The 19,466-nt window shown below is 37.0% G+C and overlaps 1 protein-coding gene across 3 annotated transcripts in view; it reads right to left on the bottom strand.

Moving 5' to 3' along the window:
• Positions 1-19,466, bottom strand: part of ida (anaphase promoting complex subunit 5 ida) — a 435,748-nt gene that overhangs the window by 166,197 nt on the left and 250,085 nt on the right. For all 3 annotated transcript variants that reach the window (XM_090371999.1, XM_090372001.1, XM_090372000.1), the window contains exon 13: positions 10,950-11,082. In XM_090371999.1, the coding sequence (XP_090228125.1) occupies positions 10,950-11,082 (133 nt within the window). The remainder of the gene's footprint in view (positions 1-10,949; positions 11,083-19,466) is intronic.

Here is a 19,466-nt window from a genome sequence, read left to right as displayed (position 1 = left end):
AGCCGGGAAAAAAAAACTCCCATTTCACCCCTCCATTCATTCCAAATGCATGTCCAGCTCAGCCTTAAATTTATTTAGGCTATCAACTTCCACAACAAAAGATGGAAGTCTGTACCACCAATCAACTACCCGCTTACTAAAGGCAAATTTCCACACATCTATTCTACAACTGTCTTTCCTCGATTAGAATCTATGGCCCCTCAGGTTCTTAATCTCAGTAAGACGAAGAATCCCATCAGCATTCTGCTTGATCAACACATTCAAGGCCTTAAACAACTCAATCGGATCACCTCGCAGGTGCATACTCTCCAGGTGCTGCAATTTGAAAAACTTAAGCCTTTCTTGGTAAGAGCACCACTTTGTTCCTCTCACCAATCTTGTTGCCTTCTTTGTACTTGTTCTAGCAACTCTACATCCTTCCTAAAATGAGACCTCCAGACCTGTACACAGTACTTTAGGTGTGGCCTGACCATTGCCTTATACAACGGGATAAACACCTCCTTGTCCCTGCTAGCAAAATTCCTATATATCATTGATAACACTCCATGACCTGCCCTGGCAGCCCTTTTGCACTGCTCAGCAAACTTCATATTTAACTGCACAATTACTCCCGAGGTCTTTTTCACTTTCCACTTCCCTAAGTGAAGTATCGCAGAGTTGATACGTTTCTCTTGGGTTACTGCTACCCATTTGCACAACTTATCTAGATCCAGTTGGAGTAGCATACTGTTTTTACTGTTGCTAACAACCCTGCCAACCTTTGTATATTTTTGCAAACTTCGACATTAAACTTGATATACCTTCATCATTATCATTGATAAAGATACAAAAGAACAATGGGCACAACACCTAAACATGGGCAACTCGGCTAATAACATTCGTCCACAAAGAGCAGTGTCCATTGATTACCACTCTTTGTCGTCTCCAACTCAACCATGAGTTTATTGCATTATAGCCAAAGTAGCTTATGCGCCATAAAACCTCCATGTATCAACATCCGTTTATCCATTGTAGCAACTTACCCTTAATGGCATATCTCTCTAATTTGTACAGCAGTCTTCCATGTGCAACAGTATCAAAAGCTTTCCTGAAATCCAAGCATATGATATCAAAATTATTTTTGGCATTCCAAATAACATTCGTTTTTGGCACTCGGCTAATAACATTCGTCCACAAAGAGCAGTGTCCATTGATTACCACTCTTTGTCGTCTCCAACTCAACCATGAGTTTATTGCATTACAGCCAAAGTAGCTTATGCGCCATAAAACCTCCATATATCAACATCCGTTTATCCATTGCAGCAACTTACCCTTAATGGCATACCTCTCTAATTTGTACAGCAGTCTTCCATGTGCAACAGTATCAAAAGCTTTCCTGAAATCCAAGCATATGATATCAAAATTATTTTTGGCATTCCGTTCCTTTGTGACCACATCATAGTATCCAATCAAATTAGTCAGACAAGACTTCCCTTTAACAAACCCATGCTGTGGATTAACTATTACTGCAGTTTTGTCTAGATGATTTTGCAATGCTTTTTTAACCAGTGATTCCATTATTTTCCCTGGAACACAAACTGACAGGTCTATAGTTACTTGTGTCACCTTTTGAACCCCCTTTGTGAATTGGTGATACATTTGCACACCTCCAGTCCATGGGGACCTCCCCTATGTCCAAGGAAGCTCTCATAATTATGGCTTCGGATTTGCTTACTTCCTTTGCTGCCTCCACTAATGTAACTGGATAGCTCCCGTCCACCCATGTTTCCTTTTTTATGTTTAACTTCAACAATTTATTCTCCACTTTGCTCTCAGTTATTACAAAATCACTTAGCTCCCTGCCAGAGTTTGATAAACTTCTGGCATTCTCCTCATTGAATAATTCCTCATGTGTGAATGTAGATGGAAAATACTCATTCAGTTTATCAGCTAAGTGAGCATGATCATCAATTGTCAACCCATCTATGTTAAGTGGTCCAATCTGAATCATCCTTTTCCTTCTAGAGTTTACATAACTAAAGAACTCTGCTGTTTTTCTTTGCATTCTTTGCCAAACATATCTTGTAATCTGCCTTCACTTGTCTAACCTCCTTTGTGACTTGATTACAAATTAGCTTATATCTGCCATAGGCTTCTGTGTCACCTGATACTTTATATGCATCCCATACATTTTTCTTCTCTGCCACGATCCTCACTAATTCATCTGCATTATCATTTAAGCCTAAACCTTGAACAGTATTTCTTAGTTGGAATGAAAAGCCTAGTAGCAAAATTGAAGGCTTCCCTGAAGGCTTCCCATTTAGAATTCAACGGTAACATCATCAGTTGATCCCACTGTACAGAATTTAAAAACTGTCTGAGACCCCTACAGTCACCTTTATGAAAGAAAAGGCCCTTCCCTTTAGCCTTGATGATAGTTACATCTTTAAGTAATTCCCATATCAGTACATTGTGATCATTGTCACTCAATGGTTCCTTCATCTGCAAATTCTTAATGCATGAATAATCACTCCTGATAATCAGATCAAGAGTATTACTCTCCCTAGTTGCCTCTTGAACATGTTGCTTTAGAAAACAGTCATCCAATAAATCCACAAAAGTCTTGCTAGTGTGCAAGTGACCAACCGACCAACAAGTTCCAATTGATATCTGGAAAGTTAAAATCCCGCATTATAAGACATTCTGATTTACTGGTGCACTCTATTTCTCTACACAACTGCTCATTATACTCATCAGATTCATTAGTCCTATAACACACACCTATCATGTTTCATACCTATTAAGAAATATTGTTCAAGGTTTAGGCCTAAATGATTTTCAAATGAACTAATGAGACTCATGGCAGAGAAGAAAAATGCATGGGATGCATATAAATTATTAGGAGACACAGAAGCCTATGGCAGATATATGCTAGTCTGTAATTAAGTCACAGAGGAGATTAGGCAAGTGAAGGCAGATTACGAGAAATCTCTGGCAAGGGATGATAAGAAAAACAGCAAAGATTTCTTTACTTATATAAACTCTAAAAGGAAGGGGATGAATCAGGTTGGTCCACTTGATATCAATGGTTCGACTGTTGATGATCCTGCTCAGATAGAAACAAACTGAATGAGTATTTTGCATCTATATTCACACATGAGGAGTTAATATTAGCATTAGTAGAGGCATTCGATGCAAGAAAGAAAGAACTTCAAGGGTTTATACAAGTAAAGAACTCTTTGCATCCTTTGCCTCATAATCTGCCTTTGTGACTTGGTTACAGACCAGCTTATGTCTATCATAGGCTTTTGTATCACCTGTTAATTTATATAAGTATCCCATGCATTTTTCTTCTCTGCCACAAGTCTCATTAGTTCATCTGACATCCATTTAGGCATAATCTTGAAGAATACTTCTTAGTTGGTTTGAAAAGGCTAGTATCTTCCAAGATTAATTCTTTGAATGCTTCCCATTTTGAGTTTGCTGTTGGTAACAGCATCAGTTGGTCCCACCGTATAGAATTTAAATACTGTCTCAGACCTCCGTAGTCACCTTTACGAAAGGAAAATCCCTTCCCTTTACCCCTGATGGTAGTTACTTCTTTGAGTAAATCCCACTTCAGCACACTGTGATCAGTAATAGCATGAGCAAATATTCTCGCACCCTTTCTATTTAAGTGTATCCCATTCTTGTAGAAGTAGTTTCTCCAGTTAACAAGCACGGACCAGGCTGAGAAAAATTCGACCCCATAAGTTTTGCACAATCTCTCCAGGGCCAAATTGATCAACAATGCTCTCATCCTATACACCCTCCAATCATGTCTGGGCAGAATTGCACACAATTTCAAATTCAACCTTAATTAATGGCTTTTTTTCAACAGTGACCTGTACTTGTTAAGTAATTCCGGAGGTCTCCTACTCTATATATCATTAGGAAAATGCCAGAAGGTTATTAAATTGTAGCAGGGCACTTAATGATTTTGTAATAACTGAGAGCAAAGTGGAGGAGAAATTGTTGAAGTTAAACATAAAAAAGGCGTGGATGGGATCTATCCAGTTACATTAAAGGAGGCGGCAAAGGAAGCTTTGCAAACCTTTAGCCATAATTATGAGAGCATCCTTGGACTCAGGGGAGATCCCCACGGACTGGAGATATGCAAATATATCCCCAATTTGCAAAGGGAGATCGAAGGGTGACACAAGCAATTACAGACCAGTTAGTTTAACTTCTGTTTTGGGTAAAATAATGGAGTCACTGGTTAAAGATGCATTGCAGGATCATTTAGACAAGACTGCAGTAATAATTTGCACACAGCATGGGTTTGTTAAGGGAAAGTCTTGTCTGACAAATCTGATTGGTTATTATGATGTGATTACAAAAGAAGTGGATGCAGGGAATAACTTTGATATCATATACTTGGATTTCAGGAAGGCTTTTGACACTGTTGCACATGGAAGACTACTGTACAATTGGAGCAAAATGGTATTAAGGCTAAGTTGCTATAATGGATAAAAGGATGGTTGAGTGGGAGAAGACAGAGGGTGGTAATCAATGGGTGCTGCTTTTCGTGGACTAATGTTATTAGTGGAGTCCCACAGGGTTCGGTGTTGAGTCCACTGTTGTTTTGTATATTTATCAATGATATAGATGAAGGTATATCAAGCTTAGTGTCGAAGTTTTCAGATAATACAAAGGTTGGCAGGGTTGTTAATGACAGTAATGATAGTGTGCTACTGCAACAGGATCTAGAAAATTTGGGCAGATGTGCCAAGACATAGCAAGTGAAGTTTAACATCAACAAATGCAAAGTACTGCATATGGGTAGAAGTAACCCCAGAGGAACGTACCAACCGTATGGTACTACACTTAGGGTGGTAGAAAATGAAAAAGACCTGGGAGTAATTGTGCAGTCAGATATCAAGTTTTCTGAGCAATACAGACAGGGTGCAAGAGCAGGTCATAGGTTTTGTCAATGATATACAGGAATTTTCCTATCAGGGAAAAGGAGGTGATTATCCCTTTGTATAAGGCAATGGTCAGGTACTGTACACAGTACCTGACCATTGCCTTATACAAAGCCTGTACATAGTACCTGGAGTACTGTATACAGGCAGTTCTCGCTTTACGAGTTCCTGGGTTTACAAGTTTTTTTTTTTTCAATGTATCAAGTATTAAAAAAATTATAATTATCAAAAAATGAATGTTAAACGTTCATAAATACTGCATTTCAAACATGCGCATAGTTATACAATACAGTGTACTGTGCTTTACAATATTAATCCATTCCATTCCATCGTATCGCGAAAAAACTGTGTGAATCCAATAACACATTATTTTTTGGTAATTCATTCCACGACCTCGGAGGTTCAAATTTTCGCTATATAACTTCCTAAAAGGTTGTTTTTATAGCGTAAATTGTATTAGTTACCAATTCAAATCATTAAACGCACTGCAATTTCATCATTATCGTATGTTCCATTATAAGAATTAATTTTGAACGCCTTTGTGATATTTTTCTAAAACACATTTCTGGAAGTCACGACCATAAAACAATATAAACAATTTGTACTTTCTGGTTTATTGGACTTTTCTATTAGTGCAATCAGTTAAATTCGGTTCTTGCATTTGCAAAAATACCGATAGCTGGAATTGTGGGAGTTTTTAGGTTATTATGGTAAAAAAAAAAAAAAAAAAAATAGGAACGAACAGAAGATTCTGAAAATTTATTTGTTTTTTATTAAAATAAGAATTAGTAAAAAATTCAGATTCAATAGTAAAAAATTCAGTAAAAAAAATTTGTAAAAAATTCAATCATTCCCCTTCACTGAAACCTTCAATCATATAAAAAATATAATTTATTAAAAAATCGTGGAAGTTATTGAGCCCTGTAGCTCTGAATTTTTTACTAATTCTTATTTTAATAAAAAACAAATAAATTTTCAGAATCTTCTGTTCGTTCCTATTTTTTTTTTTTTGCTTCGTAAACTTGTTACCGCGTGCAAATCATGTTAGTTGCAATTTGTGCGTTCCGTTAAAAAAAGCTTATGCATGCTGTTGAAATTTATAAATAAAATAGATTATCTAGGAAACAAATGCCCCTTGAAGCATTTCTGAAGAAGACGACTCCTTGTGCAACAAACCAACGAGTGCTGAGCCAATAATGAGTGATCAACAAGTGTGCATTTAGTCGATGATGATGATGAAGAAGAATAAACATTCTTTAACATTTGTAAGTCATAAATAATTTCCTTATTATAATTTGCTTGATTTTACAGGCTACATTTTCATTTATTTGCATAAATCAATCATTGTTTAAACATAAACTAATTAGCTAGCTAATTTCGTTGTTGAGAACATAACCCCTATTTTTAACATTATTTCTATGGGAAATAAATTCCTGCTTTACGAGTTTTCGCTTCACGAGTGCTCGCTAGGAACGAATTAACTCATAAAGTCGAGAACTACCTGTACAGGTCTGGAGACCTCATTTTGAATCTATGCCTTAATCTATTTTAGGAAGAGTTTCTAGAACGAGTACAAAGAAGGGCAACAAGATGGTGAGGGGAACAAAGGGGTGCTCTTTCCAAGAAAGGCTTAAGTTCTGCAAATTGCAGCACCTGGAGAGTAAGTACCTGCGAGGTGATCTGATTGAGGCGTATAAGGCCTTGAATGGGTTGAGCAAGCTGAATGCTGATGGGATTCTTCCTCTTGCTCAGATTAAGAATCTGAGGGGGCATAGATTCAAATTGAGGAAAGGCAGTTGTAGAATGGATATGTGGAAGTTTGCCTTTAGCCAGCAGGTGGTGATTGGTGGAACAGATTACCATCTTTTATTGTGGAAGTTAATACCCTAAATAAATTTAAGGCTGAGTTGGACAGGCATTTGGAAAGAATGGAGGGGTGAAATGGGAGATTTTTTTTTTGCTGATGCTGCATAAGCTTGCTATCTTGCATCGTATGCCTCTATAATGCTAATTTATGATGAAACAAGGCATTGTACAGATTAATCCTACTCCCTACTCTATCAATCTAGCACCAATGGACTTCTTCCTCTTTCCCAAGGTGAAAATTACCCTCAAAGGAAAGAAATTCCAGGATGTTAAGGATATAAAGAAAAAGATAACTGCCAAACTGAACATCATCTCTTAGAATACTTTCGCTGACTCTTTTCAGAAAGTTTTAGAACAGCATAATAAATACATTCACTCAGTGATGATTGAATGCACTTATCATGGTGATTACTTTGAATAAAAATAAAGCCATTTTTGAGTTTCTTCACTATGTGTTCTTTTTATTGCACCAGTCTGGGAACTTTATTGCCACACCTCATATATTTAAAATAACAATATACAAGAAACTCAAACATACACAGCCTTCCAAAAAGTATCTGGATACCTGTTTTCACAGTCTGTTGTTTGAAACTTCCCAGATAAACAAGTGGCTCAGACCAATATATAAGGAAGCATATGAGCCACACAAGTTAGTTGTTCCCATCATGGCATGCAGTGCTGAGGCAAATGATTTCAGTGGAAGTGGGGGGGGGGAGATATTACTAAATGTCACATTGCTGGCTTGTGAATTTGCTAAATTGCTAACGGCCCATGCCATTCTGTCAGTGATGTTATCGTGAAATTGAAGCATGAAATAACACCACCATTCAGCAATGGCATGTTACTTCATGACGAGAAAGACCACAAAAGCTCATGCCACATGACCAGAAAGCACTTGAAAGGTAGTATGGAAATCTCATCAGACATCCTTGCAAAGCATAAACCAGAAGTTTAAGGAGTCAAAGACTAAGGTCTGTACGAACACACTACATAAGGAGCTCCACAGCCTCGGTTTAAGAGAGAGAGAGAGAGAGAGAGAGAGAGAGAGAGAGAGAGAGAGAGAGAGAGAGAGAGTGTGCATAAGCCAAACATTACCAACCACAAATTAACAGTTTCTCCTTCACTGGATGGTGCAATGAACACTGTAATTGATCCAAACAGAAGTGGAAATTGATTCAATGGCATCATGAATTTCGACACATCTTATTCTAATCAGATGGGCAGGTGGAGAGGATGCTTGGAGAGTATCTGCAAAAAATGAATTGTGTCAATAAAGAATTCAGAGGAGGCGGAATTATGGTGCAGGGTAGAGTCCTGCATCATATCAGATTGTACGTTAGGTCCAGAAATTTTGTGCTTTGCAGGTGGGATGTGGTTCCAGTTTTTGAATGTAAGTAATTTAATATAATATTACCAAAATTAATATACTAACATAAAAAGTAACAGTGTGTGTGTGTGTGTGTGTGTGTGTGTGTTTTTCCTAAGTAACATTATTTACTAAAATATAATGTGTGTGTGTGTGTTGTATTTTTTTTAGTGTGAATGGAATTACATAATGCTATTCCACTACCAATATTATTATAACTTGGGCACACTCACCTAAAGGTACAACTCTAAAATTATTATTTTTGACTCCCACCTCTCAATATCGCACTGCAAGACATGACAAAAATACAAGACTTATAGACGTCCTTTTTTGATTTCTGAATCCACTTTGATTATTTTGGGTTTTTTTTTTTTTTTTTAGGAGCATTAGCAACTAAGGCCATATTTGCTCCAGGATATGCAGTGGTCATTCCCTGACCTTTCTGCATCCTCCGTATTTGGTGGTGACGGGCTCGAACCCCGGTCTAATCAAGAAGCGTGTGCTACGCACTGCTGCTCCTTCCCACCTGACTATGGAGGCACCCCTTTAATTATGATGTTACTGTTGTTATTATGTTGTATTGCTCCTGACTGAGTTTGCCCTCAATGCTACAGAATTAGAAATTAACTCAACACTAAAAATTAAATATTTTGAAACAAAACTGAAAGAAGAAAATCATGAATAGTTTCAAAAATAAATTGCAGATTAAAACAACACTAACTTAGAATTGCATTCATTACAGTAAATCAAAATTACTGTATAATTTAAGTAGTTTATTATGATACAAAATTATCTGCATTTTCATTCATTACTGTTTATAATTATTTTTACAAAATGTATCTTTGATTTGAATTTTTATGGCACATGGGCAAATTAGGATGATAATGTGCTAAGTCCAATGATATTAGGAGGTGAGTTATAATGAAGATATAAAATAATGGAGTAACAATTAAGAAAAAATAATAGGGTACACATTAAAAAAAAAAAGATTATATAATTCATAAAATGTGCATTTAGAATTTGAAATTTGAAATCCAAGAAGAATTTGAAATCCAAGGTTGGGGGAGATACTAGTCGATGCAGCACCCCCTACCCCTGTGAATCACATTGGTAGTTTTGGCTGATTACATGATCTGCATAAATTTTACCGTAATGTTACCTGCTGTATCAACCATCCAGTTGATACAGCAGGTAACATTTTAGGATAAACAATTTCATTCAGTTTTTAAAAGTACATTCCCCCTTTCTGTTGAAGAATAGGGGGAATTTAATTCTTGCCATTTCTGCCAACAGTTCCAATACAGAATACAAAAGTTTTTCTGCATCTGGATTTCTAATCTATGGAAGAATACAGCTGGAAACTGCTGATGACCTGTCTCTGCAAGCAACTTACTAAAAATTTATAAAATTCATTATATTATGAATGTTTTATTTTTTTTATTTTCAATTCTTTTTGTTATTTTTATGTATTATATACAATACAATAAAATATTATTATGAATTTATTAATTTACTTATTTAATTTAAAGCTAATTATTCTATTATTACTGGCATTTAGAAAATTTAATACAAATTTTCTTAATATGTTTTTTTTTTTTTTTTTTTTTATCAGTTGAGGGTACAAACAACATGGGTTTGGTTCAGGTGCAGTTCCAGGTACTCTGGTGTGGGTCTAATACAGCTTAAGATAAAGGTATAACAGACTTAATGTCCAAATTTTCAGATGATACAAAAGTTGGCGGAGGTGTTAATGATAGTAATGACGGTATGCGGCTGCAACAGATCTAGAAAAGTTGGGCAGATGGGCTGAGAGGTGGCAATTTAACTTTAACATTGACAAATGGAAAGTACTGCATATGGGTAGCAGTAACCCTACAGTAATGTACAACTGTGCAGTACAACATTCAGGATAATAGAGAATGAAAAAGACCCAGGAGTACTTGTGCAGTCAGATATGAAGTTTTCAGAGCAGTGCAGATAGACTGCCAGATATACAAATATTTGTTAATGATATACAAGAATTTTGCTAACAACGATAAGGAGGTGATTATCCCTTTGTATAAGGCGATGGTCAGGCCACACCTTGAGTACTGCGTACAGGTCTGGAGGCCTCATTTTCGGAAGCACGTAGAGCTGCTGGAATGAGTACAGAGTTGTTATTGTTGTTTGGTTTTTAGGAGCATTAGCAACTAAGGCCATATTGCTCCGGGAATATGCAGTGGTCATTCCTTGACCTTTCCGCATCCTCCATATTTGGTGGTGACGGGCTCGAACCACGGTCTAATCAAGAAGCGTGTGCTAGGCACTGCTGCTGCTTCCTACCTGGCTATGGAGGCACCCATGAGTACAGAGAAGGGCAATGAGATTGGTGAGGGTAACATAGGAGTGCTCTTATCAAGAAAGGCTTAAGTTCTGCAAATTGCAGAATCTGGAGACTAGGAACCTGTGAGGTGATCTGACTGAGGTGTTTAAGGCTTTGAATGGTTTGAGCATGAGGAATCATCAGCTCAATGCTGATGATTCCTCATGCTCAGATTACGCACTTGAGGGGGAAAGAGCTGCAGAATAGATGTGCAGAAATATGCCTTTAGCCAGTGAGTGGTTGATTGCTGGAACAAACTTCCATCTGTAATTGTGGAAGATTTTTTTTTGTGAGTGATAATGCAGATTGTACATACAGCGATATACTAGTACATAGTTTTTAATTTTGGATGTTAATTTTTCCTTTTGATTAAAATAAGATATTCACAAATATAAATTAAAACAACACTGACCTGAAGTGCATATGCCCATGCTAAATTATGGAGAACAATGCAAACGCCTTCTCCTATATTGAAAACACCTCCTCTGATAGGATCAGAAGTATTAAGGTGAAGGAGCAGTTGACTAATCAAATTTGACATTGAACTGAAAAAAGTTATATCATGATAGTTTGGTAAATACTAGATTAAGGTTATAACTTTGATACAGATTGCTGACTGAACTATCAAATAATAAACCTGAATTATGCCCACCAAAATCCTAAACATTCAATTTTACACTGAATGATCCTGAATTATGACCACCTACCTAATACTTCATAGGTCCTACTTTTTCCCTCAGTACAGCAGCTATCCAATGTGGCATTGATTCAACAAGATGTCGAAAGCATTCGGAGCTATGGCCAACCAAGCTGTGTGTAATGATGTCAGCAATGCAGGTATGGAGGTGATTGGTGTGTGCAGACGCTTGATATGCCTTTCCATAGTGTCCCACAAGTGCTCTATGGGATTGATATGGGGGGGGGAGTCCAGAGGCCAATCAATATGCTGGAAGTCAGAACTGTGTTCCTTAAAACATTCCTGCACAACAAGTGCCTGATGGCTCGGTGCATCATCACCTTGGAAGACACCTTCGCCATTCGGGGAAAAAGTATAACATAGTGGGGTGTACACAGTCAGTAAGCAGTTGTCAATAGTGGAGACCACTGATGCATTGTTCCACATGCACCAGGGGTCCAAGTTACTGCCAGTGAAACATACCCCACACCATACAACTGCCTCCACCGGCCTGCACTTTTGATACCGTGTATGATGGATCAAGAGTCTCATGTTGTTGACGCCAAATCCGTATATGACCATCCACGGTGTGGAGTAAATAACGTGACTCAACCGATCAGCACACCTTCTTCCAGTCTTATAACGTCCAACTTGCATGCTCTTTGCACCAGGCAAGTCTTTTATGCCGATGAACCTTGGTTAGGAGAGGATGCTTTAGGGGTTGTCTGCTGGTATAGCCCATGCGTGTGATGCATAGTCATAGCAGATATTGTTCCGGGTTGGCCCATGTTGTATTGGGTAGTCGACTCTTCAACAGTGCTGCGTCTGTCTGCCTGTACGAGTCGTTGGACCCAACGCTCACCTCTAATATCAACCATTTGCTGACCTTTGCAGTTTTGCCGTTGGGTCATTGTTTGACTCTTTGACACCAGTCCTGGTACACTTTAATTATGGCGGCTCTCGAACACCCCACCAGTTCAGCCGTTTGGGAAATCAAGGCACCAGCTCATCGAGCTCCCACACTCTATCCTTTATCAAAGTCCAATAAATCTTTCCTTTTACCCATCACCTCGGAATTTTACTACCTACTGAACCACTGACACCTTATCTATGATACGTAGATTGACTAACTGAGCACTCTCATACCTCACGTGGTCAATGGGTTGCATTCAGTTTTCATAGGGGTGGTCATAATTCAGTGATCATTCAGTGTATAATAATGTTTACATAAGCATGTAACATACATAAGACAAATAATTCTTTACACTGAACTACTGCAGTTTCCTCCCCATAGTCCAGAGTAAACTATAAAATTTGCCTGCATTTGTACGGCTAATTTCAAAAGTAAAATTAGTAATAAAACACTACTCTTCAGAAGAATATATTAACATAGTCTATGAAAATATTACAAGGAATTTTTCAGCATGCTTTTCCAAAATAAGAGGGATTAATAAAACAATAAAATAACCTGGATGAAGGTCAGGAAATTTATCAGGTGAAGATTTGGATACATCAATATATAATAAAACATATTTTTTCAGTCTAAATAAATAAATTGATTTCTAATTCTTTAGAGATTTCAACAAAAATGGAAAATCACTGACCATCTTGCCCAGTTCCATCATTGGGCTAAAAATGACATTTAAATCAGATATAGAGATTCACATCATACTGAAATACTACATGTTTTAGTTTCTGGTGTGAAGGTGAAGAGTAGTGAATGTTTCACACTACAGAAAAATAAACTGAACTTTTTACAAGTCAAAATATGTGTCTTACCTTCATTTTCCTACTTAACTTTTTATATTTTATACAGTTTCTTTTACTTAATACATTAGCATAAGATACTTCTTTCACTTATGCCTTGCAATACTACATCAAAAAGACATAATTGACAACTGTAGTACAGGATATTATAATGGTAAATGATATACAGAGTATAACTTTGAAATTGTAACTAAACAGACATTTGTTGTTTGTAGTGCTGAAAACAGACTTTTATTCTTACTGGCACACTACTTACATTTTTCAATACAGTCTCACAATCATGTGGTTGAAATTGTAGGGGAAATTAGTAATTTTTCAATGGCAAATAAATGAAAGAAACCAATTTAGGGTTCAGTAATAATAATATTCATCTGATCTACCTCCCCCAAGTCGAAGAGATTGCTGAGACAGAGAGTGGCCATCTGGTGTTGCTCCCATAACTACAACCCACCGCTGGTTACAAAAAACAAAAGCTAAACAGGTCCACCTATAGTTGAATAAAGATGAGAAATAAAAATATTGAACAGGCTGCATTCAGTGCGGTGCAGGATAAAGTCACTTGCATTAAGTCCATAGGCAGAGGGGTCAGTTTGAAAAATCAGAGACAGTCTTCTGCGAATGACAGTGGAGCAAGTGGTGTTGTCTCCCATATGGCCTACCGCAACTGAAAGCAAGCCCATTCATTCAATTGATGAAACTGCTAGCAGAAGGCGAACATGCTTTTGAAGTTTGTTTAAAAAATCTGTAATTTTTGTCTGTCGCTGTTTTATCATGATCTTTCTCATGTCAACATAAGAAACCATAATATCGTCAGCGTCTCTTTTAATTTTTGTACTCCTAAGAAAGTTGATATCTTCTTGCATAATCTTCTCCTTCAGGAACTCAGCTGCTTTTAGAATCTCTGATGAACCCTTGTTTGTTAGTTCAGGTTTCATCTGCTCTTCATTTTCTTCTTCTTCACAAACATCTTTATTGGAGTCCAGTAGTTCTTCTAACTCCTCATTTTTTAATTCCTCCTGATGGGAATGAATATGTTCTAAAATTTCATTCTGCCCTATATCAATAAATCCCTCACCTCCAATAATGTTTGAAAGTTTAATAATTTTCTCAACTTCTGTCTCAATAATATTGTGGTCTTGTGAGTCACTTCTTGTTTCAGGGAGTAGCTTCTTTCAACAGTTCTTCAAAGTTTACTTCTTCATTTCAGTCCATGACTATTCGATGATTTCAATACCTGTTAATATTGTGAATTCAGCCCAACATTAGTGCACATTTTTATCTTGAAATTTTTCAATTTTATGAACCAGATTTGCCAAGTTTCTCCTTAGATTATAAGATTTAAAAGTCAAAATGATCCCTTGGTCCAGGGGCTGTAAAATTGATGTTGTGTTCAGAGGAAGAAATACAAGTTTTACATTTGGATTGAAATCGAGAAGTGACACTGGGTGACTTCAAGAATTGTCTAAGATAAGGAGCACTGTGAATAATAATTTCTTATTTTTCAGATATCCTTCAACTTCAGGTATGAAACAATGCTCTAACCAGTTAGTAAACAGTGAACCAGTCATCCATGCTTTTCTATTCAATCTCCAGCAAACGGGAAGGGAGGATTTATTTTTGCCTTTCAAAGCCCTTGGGTTTTCTGAACGATACACTAATAAAGGCTTCCAGTTATAATCGCCAGAAGTGTTACTACAAAATAGGAGAGTGATTTTGTTCTTTGACACTTTGAACTCAGGTGCAACTCGTTCTTCTTTGGACAAATATGTCCTGTCAGGCATTTTTTTCCAATAGAGTCCAGTTTCATCACACTTATAAATCTGATCTGTCGTGTATCCTCCCTCTTCTATTACATTTTTCAATTCTGGTAAAAAATTTTCCACTGCTTCCACATCAGCAGAAGCAATCTCACCAACAACTTTAATACTGCTCTTTTTTTAAATCTATTGAACCATCCCTTGGATGCACTGAAACTTGATTCACCATTTGCACTGGCAGCGTGAGACTTTATGTGATGATAAATAGATTGGGCTTTGCACCTGATCATATTAGAACTGAGAGGCACATTTCTATTCCTTTGGTCTTCAATCCAAACATTCAATAGCTGTTCCATTTTTTTCAATATGCGTATCATGGTTACTAACAAAAATGGATTTTGCACTTGCAGAGTTTGTTACCAACCTAATGTTTGCTTTAATTTTGTCCTCACACTTTTTAATTGCTCGTATCGATTATTCATTGCACTAATATTCTTTAGCTAAAGATGCGTACGTTCTTCCTTGATCTATTTTCCCCAAAATAATAATTTTCTCATGCAATGACAGAATTTTTCTGGATTTTTTATTCCCAGAATCACTTTCGGATGTAGAGGCACACTTTGAAGCCATTATGTTAGGGTTACTACTGAATTAAAATATAAATTCACTCAATAACAAAACACACACACAATGAAGTCATTTTTCACTCAACTCGGTAACTCACACTGACAATGTCACCAGAAAACACTCAAGCCGACTAAGGGGTCTTTTTCAAGCATTATGTCACGCTGTTTCTGAGAACTGCTGAGTTGAAATGTGAAATGTTACAATGTAGAGAGGCTAAATTTTGACTGATGGGAAAACTGCAAAGTGCCACAAAACAGCTGTCATTGATTAACAGTCACTTAGAATGAAATCGATGACACTATAAATTCAATCAGGCTAAAGCAACTAACAGATGATATTGTAGGCCAACTCACGTTTACAGGAGCACACATTTTTCTGTTCAAACAGAAATTTCTGGAGGTGCCCACCATAAAACAATAAAAACAATTTGCACATCCTGGTTTATTGGGCTTTTCTGTTAGCACAATCTAATTATAAATGGGTAGTAAACTTGATCTTACTGCATTTGCAATAATACAGAAAGCTGGAATTTTGTGGGTTTTTACATTAATAAGGTGAAATGTGTTTCCCCTTCCACGAAATCTTCACTCATATAAAAAGCATAAGTAAATTTTCAGAATCTTCTCTTCATTCCTATTTTTTAAGCTGCTTACTTTTTCTCCGTACCTCACTTGTGCAATTTGTGTGTTCGTCATTATTGATTGCTTATCTTTTTTACCGTATTAAATTTTACAATCCACAAAAAAAAAAAAAAGTCAGTGAACAGAAATATCAATTAGTATGTATATATATTACAGTGCTATATTTATGGTAATATTTATTTATTTATTGGAAATTTAAGATGTTTAAACCCGTGTTAACAATTTTTTGGGTTTCTAACTTTTTTCAGTATTTTACTTACCAAATCGAACATTTTTTTTTTTTTCGAGTGCTCTGCCCCATCCCTATTTTTTCCATAAGCCCTGCTGTTTTTGATGTGCGAAATAACATAATGCGGAGGTTTTTAGGAAGACATACCACATTATAGCAGAACTGACTATACTATGTAATAAGGTAGCATGGCTGAGTCAGATACACCGGACTTATAAATGGAAGTCCGGTGTATCTGCGAACCTTGGGCTGTGTATGGCACGATCCATGTTGCACAAACTTCTACCGAGTAAGTGCGAATCTGCGCAAGGTGAAGCCACGCTGTACTAACTTATTAGCACCATACTTTTTTTCTAACACTTCCTTTATCTTTTGATGAGAGTGCAATAGAACTATCAAGATTTCACAGTGGTAGAATTATGGACATACAGAAGTTGTGGCCAATAGAATTGCTCAGCTACAGAAACCACAACTACCATTTGGACAAGAAGCAGGTTTCCTATTTTTAGCCTGTTTAAAATTGTGTTTGGATGTACAGTGAGCCACTGCTTTAAAATCATCCAATTCATGAATGTTTGATCTCACAAACAAAATTTTTTCTGGACGTTGGATTTATGAACCTATATTTCCCTATTATGAACTTTTACATGCCTTCATAAAGCATCACTTTTTGAAATTAAAATGAATAAGAAAGAAATATTTTCTGCTTTTTATTTAGTGAATTTAGAATATATTGACATGGAGTCAAATATAACACAATATTTTGAGTATATTTTTGATGAAATATACTATCATACTGGCAACTTTTGAACCTCTGAAGAGATTAGTTAATTGTAAGCAAGAGAAAACAGAGGGGATTTTTCTTTGGCACTGACCTGTGAAAACAAGAAAGCATATAGAGAAAAAATATTTTAATATTTTGGTTAAAATATAATCATAAGGTTGTTTACCACTACAGAACACTATAACATAAGAGTTTTTTTCTGTCCACAGATTCAGCTTGCAGACTCTGCTAGGCATTAACTGTGATTAATTTAAAAGACAGAAGATTTTATCCTGTTCAAAAATGGTGTGTCAACATTTTGTTTTAACAGTGGCACTGCTATTATTATAAACAAAACTTTGAAACTGCTCAAGAGCAGTCTCAAAATTTCACAAAAGATCTGAACTCAGTTTTCGCCCACTGGCTGAATATTCTCTCAAACTCAGCATTACCATATGGAACTGTTAAAATAGCAAGCGTGATATAGGATAATTTGTTATATTTCAAGCTAACCTAACATAACATAACCTTAAATTTCATTGTCAATTAAATTGTACTTAAACAGAATCATGACCCAGTCTACAGCAGCAAAGCAACACTCACAGATTACACAGAGTGCTGTGGCTTGGGGAAGAACTGAAGTGGGGGGGATTCTGCAATGCATCAGAGTCTCGAAAAATGTGCAAAATATGAAATGTTTGCTGAACTTTCTAAAACAGGCCAGAATCTAGCCAATGTGGATGTCTTTGTGTGTGCTAGATGCCTAGAGTGTTGTTGTTTGCTTTTTAGGAGCATTAGCAACTAAGGCCATATTGCTCCAGGGATATGCAGTGGTCATTCCTTGACCTTTCCGCATCCTCCGTATTTGGTGGTCATGGGCTCGAACCCCGGTCTAATCAACAAGCGTGTGCTACGCACTGCTGCTCCTGCCCACCTGGCTATGGAGACACCCCTAGAGTGTCAAGAAATTAGGCACCAACTCAGCATTCTGATGTGCATCTATGAGATGCTTGAGGTGTAGGGTAAATGCCCTTGAAGAAATTAATATGAGGGCCCATCAAGCTGTCAGTTGCCCAGCTCAAAGGCAGAGTTCACTCCTGTGCATCAGGCAAAACAGAGGTAATCTCCAAGGCAGAATGTACTGGTCCCACAGGAACTAGTTATTGTTGATGACTCCATTGTCAATGAGATGGGGAATATACTATGCAAGAAGGATAGGTGGAACAGGACCGGGGTATGTCTGCCAGGGGCAAAAGTTGATAACGTTGTAGAGCAGATATCATCTTTTAAGGACACAAAAGGTGATATTGTTGTACATGTTGGCACTAATGACCTTAAGAGTAAGAGATCTGCAGATTTATTTAACAAGTATAGGTCAATGTTGAAAAAAAAAAAAGTCCCAAGCAAGGGTTGAATTTGAAAGTGTCTGCATTTCTGCCCAGACATGATAGGAGGGAGTATATGATGAGAGCCTTGTCAATCAATTCGGCCCTGGAGAGATTGTGCATGGCTCGTGGGGTAGGACTTTTTTCAGCATGATCTGTGCTTCCTAACAGGAAAGACTGCTTATATAGGGATGGGATACACTTAAATAGAAAGGGTGCAAGAATATTTGGTGATGCTATCGAGGCAGTGTTAGGTGGGTCGGAAAAACTGTTAGCTTTGGGGGGGGGGGTACAGACTAAAAGATTAACAGTAGCCGCAGGCAGAGGCAAAATTGATTCTTGCACTTCTTCTATTGTAATGAGCAACAGCCTACAGAGCAAGTCGTTGGGATTTCAGGAACTTCTGGGAGTCATCATGAAACAAATAAATACATGGGCTGTGTTAGGGAAACTAAGAGTAAGAACATGTTCATGTATACCTGCATGTACACCAAAGCTAGAAGTATAGTAAATAAATTTGATGAATTTGATATGCTAATCAAGGCATCAAAGGCAGATATTGTTGGGATATCAGATCCAAACAGTTCAAATTCTCCATGGTCTTCTATTAAAACATCCTGTGACAGCTATTTCTTAAACTGGGAAAATATTTGCTTGTAAATACCATTTTACATAAGTATACACTGATGGATCAAAGTCTGAAAGTGGAGTCGGTGCTGCAGCTGTCTTTCCCTATAACACTATCTCTGTATCACTTCTTACTGAATGCAGCAGTTATAAAGCCGAATTATGTGCCATCAAGTTTACTTTAGAAAATATTCTCCATCTGTCCATCCAAAATCCATATATACAGACTCACAGAGTTCACTTTTAGCTTGCAAAATACCTCCTCACCAATGCATCCTTTAATAAAAACGAAGCTGATGCATATCCATGATCACCAGCAAGTAGTTATCTTTTGCTGGATCCTAGGCCACACTGGGCTATCAGGGAATGAAAAAGCAGACTATGCAGCCAAACATTCATCCAGCATTAAGCCTGATATATCTTCATCAATATCATTAATATATACACAAAACAACGA

This window comes from Mastigoproctus giganteus, chromosome 4 (assembly GCF_048544385.1).
Source record: "Mastigoproctus giganteus isolate SK-2022 chromosome 4, ASM4854438v1, whole genome shotgun sequence".
Lineage (NCBI taxonomy): Eukaryota > Metazoa > Arthropoda > Arachnida > Uropygi > Thelyphonidae > Mastigoproctus > Mastigoproctus giganteus.
The sequence above is the reverse complement of the archived record's forward strand: the minus strand, read 5'-3'. Positions and strand labels throughout refer to the sequence as shown.